Source organism: Pinus tabuliformis, chromosome J, assembly GCF_031772625.1.
Source record: "Pinus tabuliformis cultivar Carrire ecotype Pingquan chromosome J, CPIR1, whole genome shotgun sequence".
Classification (NCBI taxonomy): Eukaryota; Viridiplantae; Streptophyta; class Pinopsida; order Pinales; family Pinaceae; genus Pinus; species Pinus tabuliformis.
In genome coordinates, this window is record NC_142295.1 from 336,398,349 (window position 1) to 336,417,867 (window position 19,519).

At 38.6% G+C, this 19,519-nt stretch overlaps 1 protein-coding gene across 1 annotated transcript in view; it reads right to left on the minus strand.

Moving 5' to 3' along the window:
• Positions 1-19,519, minus strand: part of LOC149227111 (putative LRR receptor-like serine/threonine-protein kinase At1g53430) — a 242,850-nt gene that overhangs the window by 211,725 nt on the left and 11,606 nt on the right. The window contains exons 4-5 of the mRNA XM_089380409.1: positions 6,335-6,406; positions 6,109-6,174 (exon numbers count right to left, since the gene is read on the minus strand). Of these exons, the coding sequence (XP_089236535.1) occupies positions 6,109-6,174; positions 6,335-6,406 (138 nt within the window). The remainder of the gene's footprint in view (positions 1-6,108; positions 6,175-6,334; positions 6,407-19,519) is intronic.

A 19,519-nucleotide genomic window follows, 5' to 3' on the forward strand; every position in this document is an offset into this window, starting at 1 on the left:
CCAAGAACGTGGGTATAATAGACCTAGTTGGTCCACTGTAAATGTGAGGGTGGGTCATAGGGGAATGGTGGTTGAATGTGTTGAAGTTTATAAGTTTATTTTAATTTAGAAACCCTTCATGCACTTTTTCTGATTTATTCCTACCTACTTGTTAATTTTTCTTTAACAAGTTATTTACAAAGTAAATACTGAAAATAAACACCAATGCATGCTCAACATATTACAGATCAGCAACTAAAATAAACAAGAACAAACACACCACATGACACCATTATTTTTGGACCAATGTGCCCAGAAAAACCCAATGCGGGAAAACCGGTGCAGCTATCTGAGGGTTTTCTTATTAAGCAATATCAGAGTACAATCTGGGTGCTATAACTGGCCTACCCAACAGAGAATTTCCTTAGTAGCTATATCTCATAGTTTGAGAGAAATCTCCTAGCTGAAACCTTGGAGAACCCTTCTGGCAGCTCCTCAACACAAAACCACTCCTGCAACCCTACCGTCTGCCCAGTCTGGACTGCATCAGCCCCTCTTTGTCTCATGTTGGCCCTTCGTCAGCCTTTCCTGGCCTATGTCATCCCCAGGAGGCCCTGCATCAGCTTTGGGACGCCTCTGCACCAGCTACGTTGGCCCGTCTGGTGCTCTGCATAGCACTTGGCTGTCTCTGCGCGGCCCTACGTGAGCCTTTGCTGGCTCTGCATCACCCTCCTTGGCTGTTGCGCTGCTCTCCCGACACAATCTCTGCCTTCTTTGTTCCTCTGTACTCAATGCCCCTCATCTGGTCTCCCAATCACTGATTCTATCTCTCTTAGAAAACCCTGCTCTAGAGAATAGAATGACTGATAATCTAGTGTGATCTCCAAGTGACCATCAAGTCTCGTCCTATACTTTTCCTGTTGACGATTCAACGATTGAGATTAAGTCCCTAATCAACGACTAAGATTAGATCTGGCTTGATCCATGTATTTTGGACCACTCTAACACAGATTCATATTAATACACATTAATATTTTATTTTCCCTATGTTTAAACTTAGGGACTCCATTAAAAATATTAATTATTTTAATATCTCCTGATCTGTTTAAAATTTACCAAAACCCTTTCTCGGTTTTGAAGATCTCATCTGCCCTAACCTCTCCACCAAATTTCGTGGCTACAACACATCCGATGCTACCCCAGATCAACACTCCCTTTTAGCGAGGACTGTGCTCTAGCAATACTCCTCACTGAGTATTACTCTGATCATCTGGCATCGGTACCTTTGCTGATGCTAGGCCTCCCTGCCCAACATCCTCTACACTGCTGCCTCCTGTACTGCTACCCATGGTTTTACCACTACCACTATTGCATCTGTATGATAGCTCCCTCTGTATTCGTGCTGCTACTGGTCCTTTCTCCCAATACTGCATCCGCACTGCACCTCCTCTCATCATGCTGCATCGTGCTGCCCACTGTTGTACTGCAACTCAGTTGTTGAGAAGTAAGTAACTGATCTCCCAACTGACCTTTCTGTTGGGCTAGAAACACCCATTGATGCTGAAGATCCCTCTGCCGCTAACAAGTGCTCCCTCTCTCTGACCTTTGTGCTGCTACAACAACTCCTTGCATCTCGCACCATTGCACACCTCTCTGTGCCTTCCTGCACTGGTGCAACACTCTTGTGCCTCTCGCACTACTGCAGCCTGCTAGCTCTGCACTGTCTCGGGACTCCTTCACTATAGATCCCTCTACCGCTCCATATGCATCCGTCTCTACCCACCCAGCCAGTCCTGCTACTCCTTGTTGGGGCTCCCATAGCAAGATCTAATCCAAGAGGCTAGGTACCTCGAGGATCCTGCCCCTCATCGCCTGTAGTCCGCCTAACTATAGCTCGATGTCTCCCCACTTCTGCTCAAGTGGTGCGTATGCACTCATGGCACAGTCATCGTCTATCAAAACTTCCTTCTTTGCCCGTGCTGGCACTGCCTTAGTCTCGCAAGACTCTCCCTTACTCTTCTTCCTTGGGCACTGGATTGCATAATGACCCATCTCCCCACAGTGGAAGCACTTGATCTTGGAGGGATCTTTCTTCTTCCGCTTCTCTTGCTTTCCCTCAGATGCTAGGGCCACATCCTCCTCCTCCTTCTTGACCTTGATCCCTTTGCTGCTGCTACCTGTCTTTGACTGCTGTCTGATCTCTTCCTGGCGAAGCGCTGCCCACATCTTGTCCCAAGGTAGGAGAGTCCCTCTACCCAGGATGCACTGGACAAACACTTCCCACTCTTCTGTGACAACATTCAGGGCTATTCTCAGCATAAGCTCCTGATCTGGTGTCGCTCCTATAGCAGTCAATTGATCTCAGATCTCGTTCAATCCTCCGAGGAAGGAGTTAATCGATTGACCCTTTTTCATCTGATACAACCTCATCTGGTTCTCAAGCAACATTCTTCTCTGCACAAAAGTATGCTGGTACAGGTTCTTGAGAGCCTCCCACATCTCAGTTGTCATTTCCTTCTCGGCTATATGTGGTACCACATGATCCTTGACCTCGTCAAGGATAATGCACTTGGCCCTCGCCATCTCCTCCTCGTACTTGTCATTATCATTGAGGTCGACTGGGATGGCTATAACCTTCAAGGCAAAGTTCATGATACGATTCCTGTCAAGCACTGATAAGATTCTGGCCTTCCAGACTGTGAAGTTCGATGCTCCATCCAGTCTATCGTGGTCTCTTACCCCATGTAGTCCCATGACGCTCCTCAACTTCCCTCTTGGAAGTTCTTTGTTCGACTCCTTTGAGTCTCTACTTCCCATCTGGAAGTTCTCTTCTAGACTCCCTCTAAGTCTTGATTTCCCCCTAGAAATCCTTCTGCCACTTGTCGAGATTCCCCCTACTCTAATCGTCTTGTGCAACTGCACTACTAATTTGGGTTCCTGGGCTACAAAGCCTTGGTAACAACTTCTCTGGCCCTGCTCTGTTAGGTATTGTTCTGACTATAGTACCTCACTAGCTCCACTCTGCAATATTCCTGCAACCTTCTAGAGCCCAACAACTACCTCTTTGTGAACTGCGTCAGCCCCTCTCTGCCTTATGTTTTCTTTGCGTCACCCTGGATGGGTCTGTGTCAGCCCTAGGATGCCCTGCTTCAGCCCTCTGGCCCTTTGTGTCAACAACACTGACCTCTCTGAGGCTCTGCGCAGCTCCCGACTTCTTCTGTGTGGCTCTAGCTAGCTTTGCATCACACTTCTTGGCTTCTGCGCTGCTAGAAACAAATTCTGTCACCTCGGGGCACTGTTTTCTGCTGCTATTGCTCCGCTCGGCTGATGCGTTTTAGTCCTCCTATTATCTTCAATCACTCTCTGATACCATGTTGAAGTTTCTAAGTTTACTTAATTTAGAAACCCTTCATGCACTTTTTCTGATTTATTCCTACCTACTTGTTAATTTTTCTTTAACAAGTTATTTACAAAGTAAATACTAAAAATAAACACCAATGCATGCTCAACATATTACAGATCAGCAACTAAAAGAAACAAGAACAAACACACCACATGACACCATTATTTTTGGACCAATGTCCCCAAGAAAGCCCAATGCGGGAAAACCGGTGCAACTATATGAGGGTTTTATTATTAAGAAATATCAAAGTACAATCTGGGTGCCATAGTTGGCCTACCCAACAAAGAATTTCCTTAGCAACTATACCTCATAGTTTGAGAGAAATCTCCTGGCCGAAACCCCAGAAAACCCTTCTGGCAGCTCCTCAGCAAAAAACTGCTCCTGCAACCCTAGCGCCTGCCCAATCTGGACCGCGTCAGCCCCTCTCTGGCTCACGCTGGCCCTGCATGAGCCTTTGCTGGCTCTATCACCCTTCTTGGCTGCTGTGCTACTCTCCTGGTACAATCTCTGCCTTCTCTGTTCCTATTTACTCAATGCCCCTCAGTTGCTCTCCCAATCACTGAATCTATCTCTCTTAGCAAACCCCGTTCTACAGAATAAAATGACCATCCGGTGTGATCTCCAAGTGACCCTCAAGCCTCCTCTTATACTTTTTTTGTTGATGATTCAACGACCGAGATTAAGTCCCTAATCAATGGCTAAGATTAGACTTGGCTTGATCCATGTCTTTTGGACAACTCTAACACAGACTCATATTAATACGCATTAATATTTTATTTTCCCTAAGTTTTAACTTAGGGACTCCATTAAAAATATTAATTATTTTAATATCTCCTGATCTGTTTAGAATCTGGCCGAACCCTTTCTGGGTATCGGAGATCTCATGTGCCCAAGTTCCAACCTCTCCACCAAATTTTGTGGCTAGAGCGCATCCGATGCTACCCCAAATCAACAGAACGAATGCGATGCACCTGATCTCTCTCCCCCTATGAAATCCCTATGGATGTCCCTGTTACAATTATGTTGCTTAATCTCCTCCAACATATCTTTCTGCCTTTTTGCCAGATAATTCAAAGCCTTCAAGAAGCTTTGGAAGGTTGCCTCCTCTTTGTCCTGCATGTTTGTTTCTTTTGTCCCCTGCTCAGGAACCTCCGGATCTAGGGTAATTTCTAAATCCCTTTCCCTGCTCCTATACCTTGTCCTTTGGTAAGTAATGTTTTGTTTGTCTTTCAGTGTCATAGAAGGGTTTTCTTCCACAGCTGGGCCAAGATCAAGACTATGATACCACTATAACATCCACAACAGGAAATAACAGTGATAACAAAAGTAAATACCAGCATGCATCACAAAATTTTAACCCATGCATAAATGACAATGTAAAACACCAAAATTGTGCCAAGCTAAGCCATTTTATTAATAGAACAAGATGGAGTACAAATATATGGAGATAGATGAACTTGGGTTTGCTACAACAAGAAAAGTAAACACCCAAGTGAAGATGGAGGCACCCAAGTGCTGAAAATGGATTTGCTGCAAGGATTGCGCCCAACCATAAATAATTGTTGCAACTGCCATGAATGAATTGTTGATTTAGCAGTCCAAACTGCTCAAGAAATTCAATGAAATTAGCCAGAGCCTCTACACCTCAAACCCACAAAAACCCAACAGTGAATTGGCCTACTTCCGGCTTGTTTGGAAAGCCCCAAAAATGCACACACCGGGTGTATGCACAACTGAAGGAAGAATGTTGATTTCAAGCCCCAAATCCCCTCTGAAAATCTCTCTAAAGCTCCTCTACAAATTCCTCTAGCAATACCTTCAAATCCTAGCAAGTATCTCTCCTCAAATCCCACAGCAATACACCATGCGTAGGCCCAGCCAGTGACCCTCTGCACACTGTGAAAAGGAAACAAAAAACCCTCTCCAAACTCCCTTTACTTCAGACCAGCAAATCACCAAAAAACTCCTGCAAGTATCAAAGCAATCACTCCCCGAAAAGCCCAAAAACCAATATGCCTTGTACCTATTTCTCCCAAGAATGCATGCACCTTCTTCCATGCCCAGCCTACCCCAAATCATGGTTGAATTTAGTTGTAAATCTCCTCGGAAAAGCCTCGAGATGTAGGAATCGAATCCCCTAGGGTGGCACTCGAAGTCCACCAAAGATGTAGGTGAGATTCCCGCCTGGAAATCTCGTGTTGAACAACACGATGTTGACTTTGCTCAACAGCTCAAGCAAACAAGGGTCCAATTCTGAGTTTGGTAAAAATCTCAAAATGAGGTCTCCCACCTCTATTTTTCCTTTCTACCCCTCCTCTCTCCATGTGGGCTCCACAAATTGAACTCCCTTCTCTCTTCCATCCCAAAAGTGAAAGTTCTCCTAAGGGTTGTGAATTCCTTCTTGGAGTGGCCCCTAGATTCCACTAACCTTTTAATTTCCTTCTTTCCTTATGTTTGGACCCTTATTCTATCAAAATGTCAAGTGGGGTCCTCCTAACCCACTTTTTCCTAAGTCAAACATGACAAAATGTCAAAATTGTGGAAAAATGTATTATTTAGAAAAACTTGCTAAGTGGGGACATCACACTCTCTCATGCACAAGCTTAAGCTCTATTCTATCCAACAAGTTAAGAACCAAGCAAACAAATGAATGTATGCATGTGTATTTATTTCTTGTTTCTTTGTTAAGGTCTATGAGAGAGAGAAAAGGAAGAAAAAAACTTTACAGGTATGCAAGGGATGCACTCTTTTGGGAAGGAAGCTTCCCTGATAAACTGTTATTTCCAAGCAACCTGCAATTATTGCAATGTAAGTTATCTCACAGGTGATTTAACTTGTGACTTTCCATATATTAGGTTTGATAGAATTTTCAGAGAAAAACATTGCAGTTCACATAATTGTGAGAATGTTTTTGATTGGAATACATATAGTTTGGTCCAGTAATACACTTACAAAATTGTGAGAGTGCTCAAATTTTGGAGTGAATCTGGAATTCCTCCTGTAAAATTATTAAAGCTCAAGTCCCTAACGCAATAATGTTAAGGTAAGTAGGCATGCAAGAATATGACTTGATAAAAGTAGTCAACGTAAGGACTGTATATTATAAACTAGATTATGATAATTTTCAAAATTCAAACTCCCATCCACCTATGCTCTAGATAAGAAGGCTATCTTTCCTTGCTGTAGAAATACCACACTCAGTTCATGTAATGCTTTCCATATTCACTGAAAGAAAATGAAATACTGAAAGTGCAAAAAGAAAATGTTTAAAAGTGATATATAGAACACATTAAGCGGTAGGACATTCCTGCAATACACACTATCATATTAGCTTCCATTCCCGAAACATAACCTGCATCTTATTGTACAAGAAAAAGAATGACGCTTAACCAGATAGAGTATCAGCATTCAACGTCCAATTAGAAGCATGCTCAATCTTGGTTCAGACAAGAAAATCAAAGTAACAGATGTGAAGAGGAGAAATTTTTTCAGGTTGATTCAAAATAAGCTTATTTTCAGATTATATTTAGACATTGGAATTATATCTTAGTTTATATTGATTTCATAAAATCTGGATCAATAGTAAGGAATTGACCATGATCAACTGAACATTAACAGAGTGATCATTGAAAGACAATCTATAATTCTTTCAAGTAAAATATTCCCCTCCCCTTATAACAATTAGGCTAATCCAGATTTAGCATTACAAGGATTCATTAGCACAATTCAATTTGCTCAATTTTCAACAAAGCAGATGGAATTTAAAGTAATCCAAAACCTCCGACTAACATGAACTATTGTGTGCACTGGTGTGCATCCACAAGCGCAAGCACAAACACACATGTTACTAGCAGGAGTTGAATCTTAGTAGGCTTTATATTAGCTACCCATTCCACTGACTAGGCAACCCAGACATGACTAAAGGTATAAACAATTGGAAAAACACTTATTAAGTCAATATATTTATATTTCTATAATTTGTGTAGTAAATAATATAAATCCACTTGCATATTTTTAATTGGTCAGTGGCCGGTTATCATTAATAGTTTGCAAGATCAAAAATATATGATTGTACCTACTCTCAACAATTAATCATATAGCTTTGCAAATAGGTGCATTATATGTCATAACTTGCACCACATTTTCTGGCCCTATTTTTTCAGTAACAACAATTGAGGATTGCTAGTGTCACCCATACCAATTTTTCTTCTTTGATCCTTCAATCCTTGAGCATCATCTTGCTCTCTTTTAAATGTAGCCCTCACTTATGGATTTTAGTATGTGCACAAACTTCAATACCCTTTATATCTTCATGCAAAAAGTGAGCCTTCACTCTTGTGTAACAGCCCTTGAAGGTCCTACCAATTTTACATAAATTGCACCTCCATTCCCGAGTACCCCCAACACTCATTTTCTTGACATTGGTAACATACTTCCAAAGAGGATAGAATTCTTTCTTCCTGATTGCTTAAGAAGCTCTAGGGGCACCCAAAACACCACTTTGAGAAGCTATGAATGCTGCAAAAGCAGAAAATAAATTTATTCACCCAAAAAACTACGGCACATGCCCTTCTTCTTGCTATAAATGCACCAAAGCTTGCTCCCAATGACCCAAAACACAACTTGAATGTTTCCTATTTTTGTAGGTAGCTCCTCTTGCTGAATAATGTGTGAGAAATAAGTGAATGAAGTGTTTTTTTATAGAAAGGAAGAGACTTTTAGGGTTTCTAGAGAATTCTAATTTTATTATTTTCTAGGGAACTCTAATTTTAATTTTCTTAAATGAAATTAGCTTAGGAGTGAATTAATCTTAATGAAAATGATAAATTTAAAGTTTTTGGGCCATAAAAGGTCCCCATGCCCTTCTTGGACACTTGAGCAGGCCCACACAAGTCATTGAACACGTCAAAATGCCATGGAAATAGCCCCAAAACACCACCATCTATACCACACGACATTTCAAAATTGTGAAACATCTTACAGTGCAATCGACAACATTTCAAGGGCATTTTAGTATTTCAACACATTTTAGGTACTGGTACGCCTATTGGCGTAATGTTTCTTGCAACATACATCTTATTTTTTCATGCTAGCCTTACTACCAAATTTTATAACTAACAAAAGATGGATCTACCTCAATGGTTAGCAAATGTTATGATCCAATTAATTTTCTAGGTATGAGGGGTTTTCCCCATGATATAGTTGGGTCACATGATAGACCCAATTTTCATCGATATTGGGAATAAATTGAAAATCAGCTTTCCACATTTATCAAATATTGTAAGAAAAATGAATTCCTCGATGAGGATTTCATGATGAATTTGGAAGGATCTACAATAGTTTGGTACGAAAGCCTTGGAAAAGACATGTTTACATATTTAATAGAATTCTTGGAAGCATTTGGTGCAATATGGGATTATGATTTAGGAAGTTGGCTTCCCCTCGTTTGAGAAATAGAAAGGCTATATATTTCATGAAAACTTCAAGAAGCATTAGAGAAATTTTTAGGTTAAGAATAAGCCTCAAAACAAAAAAGGTACAACAAAATTCAACTTTATAAGAACCAATATGATTCAATATGATGATGTCTACCATGGGGGATGATTCACCACTTTTGGAGTAAATGGGTAAAAAAAAAAACTATTTTTTCAACTTGTATTTTCAACTTATCTCCCTATGATTTTACTCAAATTTTGAACAGGAGCACTCGTTGAATGCGGAATTTAATTTTTCATCCATGGAGTATCCATGTTGCATAATTTTGATAGACCCTACTACATGAAAAATGTGAGATACATGAAAAATCACATTTTTTTATGTATTTCACATTTTTCATGTAGTAGGGTCCATTGAAAGCATGCAACGTGGGTACACCATGGATGCAAAATTAAATTCCACATCCAACGAATGCTCTCGCTCAAAATTTGAGTAAAATCATAGGGAGATAAGTTGAAAATAGGAGATGAAAAAATAGTTTTTTCTTTTTTCCCTCCAAAAATTAATGAGGTAATCTAATCTTATTCTATTATTTCCACTAATATTTTACAGTATTCCTTAGGAGGCCCATTTTAGACCTCAAAATTTCTCTAATGAAAGCCTTGTTCATTTACCTTCAAGTCGGGACGTCAGTGAAGAAGAAGAAGAAGAAGATTTCCATGAAGAGGTTCATCCTTCTCCTTCATACCATGAGCTAGAGAGCGATGACATGTGGGTTTCCTATTTGAAATCTTAAAGAATTCATTAAGAAAGAAGATCTTGAGACAGTGGAATTAAATGTGTCAGTTCAAGAAGAAAATAATGGTAAAGAGTCTTGTCATGCTTCATGCCAATAGGGGTACATACAAAAACTTTTGCAGTAATTATCACCACCATTGTAAGCCCAAGGTCACATGTCAAAGCATTGTAACAACCATGGGAGGTTTTGTATTAGGTATCCCATCTTGTGTCTTGTTCTCATTGTCTTTATTTTTGTTGAAAATGGCAACAAGAAATGCTAAAAATAGAAATGCTATAAATAGCATCTCAGGTACCAATGTTGGATATAGCAACAAGGAATGAAAAATGGAAATGCTAAAAATAGCATTGCTATAAATAGTATTTTGGGATAGATTCCAATTTTAGTTAGTCCCTGAACTAAAATTGAGAAGTAAAATTCGAATTTGATCTTAGTAGATGTTTGTAAAATAATTAATTAATTCATTTTGAGTTAATTAGTTGTAGAAAATCAAACATGAAGTCTATGTGAAGACATGCAACAATTTCTCCATTGATTGAGGAAGTTATCCCTTGATTAAAGGAGATCAGGATGACTTGTACTTTGAGTTGTAATCGGTTAGCTCAATTAACTAAGTTAAGTCCAGTTAGATTAGTTCAAATAGTTTGTTGAACTAATGGTGAGTTCAGTTAGTTAATGCATGCATGCATGTAACTGTTGCACTTCAGATAACTGAGTATTCTCTCATAAATAACTCATGCATGTTAGTTCAGTGAGAGACCCACTTGAGATCAGAGGAAGGGATAGTGTACTATCAACTGGAGGATTTTTCCTATAGAGGAAACTCATCCATGCAAAAGGAATTATCTCCTTCAGGATTGCGCAGTTACTTATGAGTTTAGTGAGCAGTGTGAGAGGTGAATTCACACATGTGGTAGCATTGGACCCCAGGAGAAACTGCGCAAGGAAATAGGAGGCTCGGAGGGCAGAGGAGAAGGTTTGTGAGAAGCCTTTGACTATCTATGAGCATCAGAGGGATTGTACTGAGAGCTAGATAGCTTGTGAGTTAAAGCTTTGTGTAATCCAGACATATTTCCACTTGTATGATATTACAAAGATCAGGGTTTTTAGCTGAGGCTTTCCCCAGAGTATTCTTCTATGTTCATGTGTGATTACTTTCTCATTCTCAGTTATATGTGTTCTATTTAATCTTGCTCATAATCGATTAAGCTTCCACAAGTTTTTTGTAGAAGTAGATCTGGTATTTTGCTTTAGTATATTACATAATTTGTTGATCTACAGTGGGAACTACAATTTTGTCACCTATTCAAAGCATGGTTGGTCCCCTATAGATCATTTTTGGTTTCTCTTGTCCTATATAGAATTGGAGGGCCTTAGGTGAGTCTACTTGAGGACTCATGGTTTTATGAGAGCTTTCTTTTGTAGAGGTGATCACCATTGCATGGGCCATTCTAGCTTGCATCAAGGTGCACCTATGTCTTACCATATAATTAGAGTCTATAGAGCTTGTAGATGGCCTTTGATTTGGTGCAATATTTCTCAGAGAACTCTCATGCATGACAATCTCATATTCACAGCTTTCATAGTTCCCAAGGTACTTCATGGTTTCCAATGCAAAGTGGGTTCCAAGGTAAAAAAGTCAACTTGGTCTCAGATTGTTTAGTTCGATGAGAGGAATACATTCCATGTCGAACTTTTCCAATCAGAGGTGGTTGTGGCTAGTTATAACTTGGTCAACATGTTCCCAGGTGGAAGAGAAAGGGTAGCATTGGGAAGGATGATGCAATGCATTGCATAACAAATGATCACCAAAATAAGAGGAACAATACTCAAGTGTCATATTCACAAGATTCCTTAAGGCATTATGGAACTAGCAGCAGTGGAAGATGGCATGGTAGAGCAGGTGATGACATGGCAACGCTAGGAAATATTTGAATATTTTGAGAGAGACTTAGTTTATATCATGGCCATTTTAGCCAAACCCTGGTGCTAGAAATACAAAATTGTCCAAGGCATTAAAGATCCAATGAATAGGTGACCAAGTCGAATTAGTAAAGGGAAAAAGTCGATCTACATGTTGGAGAAGTCAACTAGCCATTGGGTGGTCTAACTAGCCGTTGGAGACCTCATGGACCAAGGAGTTGACTAATAGACCAAGAAAGTAGTCATTAAAAGACAAATTATTCCTTTAGATGACGAAGTTGAACCTCCCAGTGAAATCATACATCTCAAAGGACCGATTTGAATTTCTTCAAAGGCAAGTAAGTGGAATGTTGAGCAACAAAGGTGTACTATTTTCCTTCTTTGACTGTATTGGTCCATGAAGGAAGGGATTTGTGGACTAAATTAGGAGATTGAACCCAAGATGACCCCTTAATGGGAAAATAAAAAATTGTAAACAAATATTTATGAAAATTTACTGTCTCCAATTTGCAGATGACTAGTAAAAATAATTATTTGAGGAGTCCAACTAGCCATTAGCTAGTTAGTATCTAGCCATTAAAAATGTTATGTAAAAGGCTAGCCTCCTCTCTTGTAATAGTTGTTGTCATATGAGATTCGTGCCACCAAATGATAAAGAACTTCATTTTCCCAACCCTTGTTCAAATTTTTGTTCATTGTGTGCAATGGATTTTCTTACATTTATTTTCTTGATTAAATTTATCAACATGGATATAATCTAGTATTCAATTTTAATAAGTAAAATTGCACAAAGTTGGTTGAGCCACCAAGGGGCTACAAGTCAGGTGGAGAGGGAAAACTAGCGTACACCCCTACTTTGTTCACTTGTTTTGTAGGTGGATTCCTTTGAACAATTGAGCCATTACAAAGGGGATATTTAATTTGGGGAAAGTTCATATTCATCGTTCACTCAATTTTATGACCAGAGAATGCCACAAGAAGGGGTCACTCCTAGTTAAGTTTGAAAGTTAAAGAGGGTGCTACATCAATATTGGGAGCGAATTATCTTTCAAGAGACCAAATTCACTCCCTTTATCATATACAAAATCAACTTAAAAAAATATGAGTTTCACATCCCAGCAAAGTGAGGTAATCTTGGTAATAATGTATAACCCGCAACCACTTTTATTTACAAAATATTATTTTTTTTTACTTTTTAGCATTAGATTAGGACTTAATTACTTGCTGGTTTTTAACTGATTTTATCTTATTATCAATTTAAAACCTTGGATAACTCGAGTTTATTGTTAGTTCTAATCTAAGGAGAGTTACATGGTTTTACTAGAAATATTTACACTTGTATCTGGTTGAAATCTTGCAAATCTGAACTTGTTTATTGGATGTACGTTTGAAACATGCAACAAAAACCAAAGGCTTCATATTCCGAAATAGGTAAGTACCTTTATGAAGTCTTATTTCAGGACTCTTGTGCTTGCTGATTTTACATTTTTTAGAGTCAGATATTTAAGTTTCCAGCCATAAATAAATCACATATTAAATTTGGAAATTATTTAGGCACTTGGCCTGGAGGAATATACTCCCAATCGATAGAAAGGAATTTTCCATTGTTGGAAATTGACTTTATTTTTTGTTACAATCTAACGAGAGGCCTCACAAGCCTCATGTTTAATCCTTAAACTGTTCCAACCCTAGAATACACATCTAGGAGTGGTGTGTAACTCATACAAGCCTCATATTTAATCCTTAAACTGTCCCATCCCTAGAAAATGCATCTAGGAGTGGTGTGTAACTTATACAGTGGCTAATTTGGGCTCAACAAGTTGTTGTCGTTGTGATTTTATGCAGACTTTGTAGTTTGATATAACAGGACTGCAGTTGTTTCGATGCACAAGTCCTAAACCAATAGTCCAACAAGAAAAGGAATAATATATTTGGTTAGGATATTTTCAGAACACCAGAATCAACTGGTCACACAATGTATTTTCTAGTATTTGATGTCATTTAACTTCTTGTTTAGTTTTTTGTTGCACAGTTGTAGTCAGAAAGAGCTAGACAGACTCAGAAATTAACACTTCCACCTCACTTTGACCCATCTAAGGCTTGGTCTTGCTTCAAGTTGATTGTGGTTTCAATTGGGACTCCTCTCCTAACTATTTAGTAGGTTTTTGGGTCTAAAGAGCAAGGGTTTTGGGCCGAGGTGACACTAGGTCCCTACACTTTGTGTGCCCATCTAGCAAGTTCGTCAAGACCCTAGCAACCCTGCTAATTGGATCGGTAACAAGTCCCATCTGATTGAGGATGAAAAAGTTATGGTAGATAAAAATGAGGATATTTTTTACCATACAAATAAAAAAGATGAAGAAATTAATGAATCTTCTTGTTTTCCCATCAAGAACGAAAAATTAATTTTATTTATTTTTAGCATTAGATTAGGACTTAATTACTTGATGGTTTTTAACTGATTTTATCTTATTAGCAAGTTAAAACCTTGGAGAACTCGAGTTTATTATTAGATCTAATCTAAGGAGAGTTACATGGTTTTAGTAGAAATATTTTACACTTGTATCTAGTTGAAATCTTGCAAATCTGAACTTGTTTATTGGGTGTACCTTCTGAAACATGCAACGGAAACCAAAGGCTTCACATTCCCAAACAGGTGAGTAAGAAGTCTTATTTCAAGACTCTTATGCTTGCTGATTTTACATTTTTTGAGTCAAATATTTAAGCTTCCCACCATAAATAAATTTGGAAATTATTTAGGCACTTGGCCTAGAGGGATATACTCCCAATCAACAGAAAATGAAATTTTCATTGTTGGAAATTGACTTTATTTATTGTTACAATCTAACGAGAAGCCTCACAAGCCTCATGTTTAATCCTTAAACTGTCCCATCCCTAGAAGAAGCATCTAGGAGTGGTGTGTAACTCATATACTAGCTGATTTGGGATCAACAAGTTGTTGTCATTGTGATTTTATGCAGACTTCATAGTCTGATATAACAGGACATCAACTTGTTTTGATGTAGAAGTCCTAAACTAATAGTCGAACAAGAAAAAGAATAATATATTTGGCTAGGATAGTTTCAGAACATCAGAATCAACTCGTCACACAATGTACTTTCTAGTATTTGATGTCATTTAACCTGTTTTTTAGTTTTCTGTTGCACAATTGTAGCCAGAAAGAGCTAGACAGTCTTAGAAATTAACATTTCCACCTCATTTTGACTCCATATAAGGCATTGGTCTTGCATTTATTTGATTGGGGTTTCAACTGGGACTCCTCTCCTAACTATTTAGTAGATTGTTGGGTCAAAAGAGCAGGGGTTTGGGCCGTGGTGACACTAGGTCCCTACACTTTGTGTGCCCATCTAGCAAGTTTGTCAAGACCCTAGCAATCCTGCTAATTGGATCAGTAATAAGTCCCATCTTATTGAGGATCAGAAAGTTATGGTAGATAAAAACGAGGATATTTTTGACCGTACAAATAAAAAAGATGAAGAAATTAGTGAAGATATTAATGAATCTTCTTGTTTTCCCATCAAGAATGAACAAATAATTAAAGAACAAGGATACAAGAAGAGCCTTGATGTTAGAATCATTCATGAAACCACCCACCCTCTTCTAGATGAAAACACATGTTTAAAAATTACCTTCCTTTCCAAGAAATTGAATTGCATGACACATTTCCTAGTGTTTTGGAAAAGGAAGATTTAGTAAACACAACCTAATATTGAAGAAGGTGGGGATCATAAAGAACCTGAGTCTAATGATGCATTCATTAAGGTTGAAAGATATATATGGGACTTGTTACCGACCAAAACATGGGTAACCTATAGAAGAAAATTTTTCCTAGCTAGCCAATGGCCATTAGGAAAAATCTGAGGGAAAAAATGGGCCTCAAAAAAAAAAATGTACTAACAAAATTAAATTTAAAAGAACCAATAGGATTCAAGAAGATGATGTCACCCCTAGGGGTAAATATTTTGGAGGGAAAAGAAGAAAAGTATTTTTTTTAATTGTATTTTTAGCTTATCTCCTTATATATTTACTCAAATGTCAAGTATAAAGACCCGTTGGATGGAGAATTAAATTCCAAATCCAAAGAGTACCCACCCTACATACTTTTGAGTAGAACAACATGGAACAAAATTGAAAATACATGAAAAAAAGTGTTGAAAATTTGAAAATACATGAAAAATACATGTTCAACACTTTTTTTTCATTTTTTTTCAGTTTCTTTTTCATGTGGGTCTACTCAAGTAGGCAGGGTGGGTACTCATTGGATGTGTAATTTAATTCTGCATCCAACGGGTGTCTATGCTTGACATTTGAGTAAAACTATAAGGAGATAAACCAAAATACAATAAAAATAGTAGTTTGTTTTTTTCTTTAAAAAATCATAACTCTTATTTTATTAATAACTATTAATTTATTATTTTCCTTAGGAGGCCCATTTTACACCTCAAAATTCCCCTAATTCATATTGATAAACACATGAAATGGTGTCATAGACCCTCCATATATTGCTCCTGTCAGATTTCTTTCTCCGATCAAGCATTACTTCTTGAAGGAAGGTGGGTGATCCATCGGTAGGTACTTCAACCATTTTGTAATCATGTGCTTTTACTTGATTTTTTGGGCATACAAATATGAATCAAGGGATGATATGGTTGATTGAATGATATTGACTGTATTCTTGTCACCTCACTTCACTTGGGAGGTTAGTCTTTGACTCCAGTCCAGTGGGACCTCCTCTGAGGTCTTAGGGTTATAGGAAGGACACTATTGAGGACGCTCTGACTAAAGTAGTGTGACCATGATATTCACCATTTTTTTTATTCCCTCTATTCCATATCCATTCTTGAGACCGTGTCCATTGGTCATTAGGCTTGGTACTTTCTCATCCCTATCCTTGAGTCTAGGCTGGAAAAATTTTCCTTGGAGGTTGATGCAACTAAAAGAAATATAAAAGAAAAAGAAAGCTAAAATGAAATAAAATGATAAAATGAAAAAGGTGGTTAGGACAAAAATTAGTGTGTGGAAAAAAGCCTAGCATGAGTTTTACCCACCACATTAGCCATTACGCAGTTCCTAAAACACATGATGCTCCATCCATAAAAGGGAACCCTTGTATTGTCCCAACCCCGATGAAAAATAAACTACTACATCATTAAAGGGTAATAAATGCTAAATATCTCAAATGCAAGTTTGGGGTCCTGAGCTATGTTATAATATTCCTAATAGGAAAATACTAGAAATAACAAAGGCTATGAACTAACTACAAATTGCAATCTCAAAAACATACAAGCATAGGAATTAAACACCAGAAATATGAACCAAAGCTCCGAGCCATTTTATTAATATGAGCAGAATGAGTACAATAGACAATAATAGTAGAACCTGGGCTTGCTACAAGAAAGCAAGGCAAAACTCAGGTGATAATAATGAAGCTCAAGTGTTGTAGAAGCTCCTCCCCAACTTCTGCGTTGACCCAATAAATTTTTCGTTGTTGCTACTAGATAGGAAATGGAAAGTATCCCCTCAGAAGTGCTCATAAAATTCTAAGAAATTACCTAGTGCACTTTCTCAACAAGGCCAACAAAACACAAAAAGGGTTTGGCCCCAAAAAAACTCTCTAGGAAACCCACAAAGGGGTGCAAATTTTCAGCTGACTAGTAAAACGCACTTCCCACAGAAAGTGGATTTATGGCCTGAACATTGCCTAGATCACACTGAAAATGTAGCCATAGACTTCTCTTCAAATACCCACAGAAACCTAGAAAATATCTGGGATGATTCGGAATAACGAAAGAGCCCACCAAATAGTGTGAGTGGCCCTCTAGCTCGCTACATGCACTGCTGTGAAATGATTCTCTAGAAACTTCCAAATACTCCACTAAATTTCCATTAAAATTCCACACAAAATCCCCTCCGAAAACTACCTTCTCCAGCCAATCTCCTCTGGAAATTAGTTTCCCTCTTCCCCTGCATAAGCTTTCTCTAGTGAGCTTTATGCACTGCCAAAATGGAGAAATTTGGCCCACCAAATGGCCAACACTTCTGCCCTGTAAAATGCTACCAAAATTTCAGTCTCAAGGTAGGAAATCTCTCTACAAATCATTGAATCTCCCAACTCAGTCCAGCTGAAGAAATTTGTGCTCCAAAAATTGTCTCTATGCTCAGGAAGTGCACAGAACTGGGTGAACACCTGCAATAAAGCTCTGTGGAAATCCTGAATTGGACTCCCCAAATTTCCTCACTAGGGAGACACTCGGAGTTCTCTGAAATGAGGGTGGAATTCCACTTGGAACTCTTGTGCTAAACAACACTTCTCTTCTTGTGCTAAACAACTCCAAGAGAAGATGTAATGTGAAGTGTAATAGTCAAAATATACCTCAACAAATGAGTCCCTCCTCCCTTTATAATTTCTCCTCATGCTTCTAGACTCCCTTTTTAATCAGTATTTGATTAGTGGGGGCCATTTTCCACTAAGTGGCTTTTTCCTTCATTTTAATAAACTAATAATTTGTTTCCAATATCTAATAAAAGAATACATTTCACCTTTCTCCAAAATAATATTTTCCCCTTCTAATTACTATTACCAAAATTGGGAAAAATTTCCCAAGCTCACAAAATTGGGGATATTACAGTCCTCCCTGCCAAAAATTGTTTGTCCTCGAGCAATGCTTAAACCAATGACTCCACTATTTTCTGGCCCCAATGGTCACTTTAAACATTACTGGAATCCCAAATGTGCCACTGAGTCATCCTTGTCCCATGCACTATCCTGTCATTAAGGAATCTCATGATACTAGGATCCCAAGCCATCCTTATCAACATGAAACACCCCTTGCTCCACCCACTGTCCAACCATGTATAAGCTCCAGAAGCCCTCTACATACTATCGATGAGTAGAGCATCACGATAATATAAAATCCTGATCAACCCCTCATGAAGTTTCTCTATTGGGTAGTCAATCTCATGCACTTTAGGAGTAGGTTCCTGAAGATACAATCCAACAACCCCTATAGATATGAATATTTTTCCACATGGGCTCCCACTAAAACCTAATGGAAGATCTAAATGATCTTCCCCTATAGGAACTAGCTCATCCCTAAAGGTAGGTGAACTGCCAAATCTTGTAATGCCAGGATCCCATGCCCATCGCAGTGTGAAACTGCCCCTACTGACACCGCAACATCCCTGTCATGGCTAACTACCCAACATGCTCGTACTAGAGCCTCCTCTCCTGTAATGCTTCGCCGCAATATTTTTCATGATTGAAGCTATGCCCAACTGCCCCTATTGACACCGCAACATCCCTGTCATGGCTAACTACCCAACATGCTCGTACTAGAGCCTCCTCTCCTGTAATGCTTCACCGCAATATCTGTCATGATTGAAGCTATGCCCAACCTACAAGGGAAACTCAATAGTACCAGAGTCTACCACTCCATGGATAGCCTCAATCTTGAGCAGAAACCTTCCTCGCCATATGATGAGCAGTGTTGTGAAAATCGTGATTTTATCACAATTTTTTGAAAAAAACGCAATGTTTTCCTTGAAATGATTAAATTGGCCAATTAAATCAGCGATTTTTGCCAAAAATCGTAATTTTTGTATTTTTTAAAATTTTAATTTTTTTTAATTTTTTGTATTTTTTGTATTTTTTTAATTTTGTCGATTTTTACCGATTTTATGATGATTTTTATGATTTTTTCTTTTCCACCCCTTGTCGATTTAATCCTGATCGCAATTATCGCAACATTGATGATAATGATTGTTACCCACTACTTGTGGGTAGTATGCATAAGAGAAAAATTTCTCATGGATGGTCCTCAACTGGTAGCCAGCGACCCCTTGCAGCCATCAGATAGCTCGATGTGCCACTTTCTCCACCACCTGAGCCATCCATGTGGTCCCTCGCACATCTCGTGTCCACGATTATGGCACGAAAAGTATTGTTGCACAAACTCGAA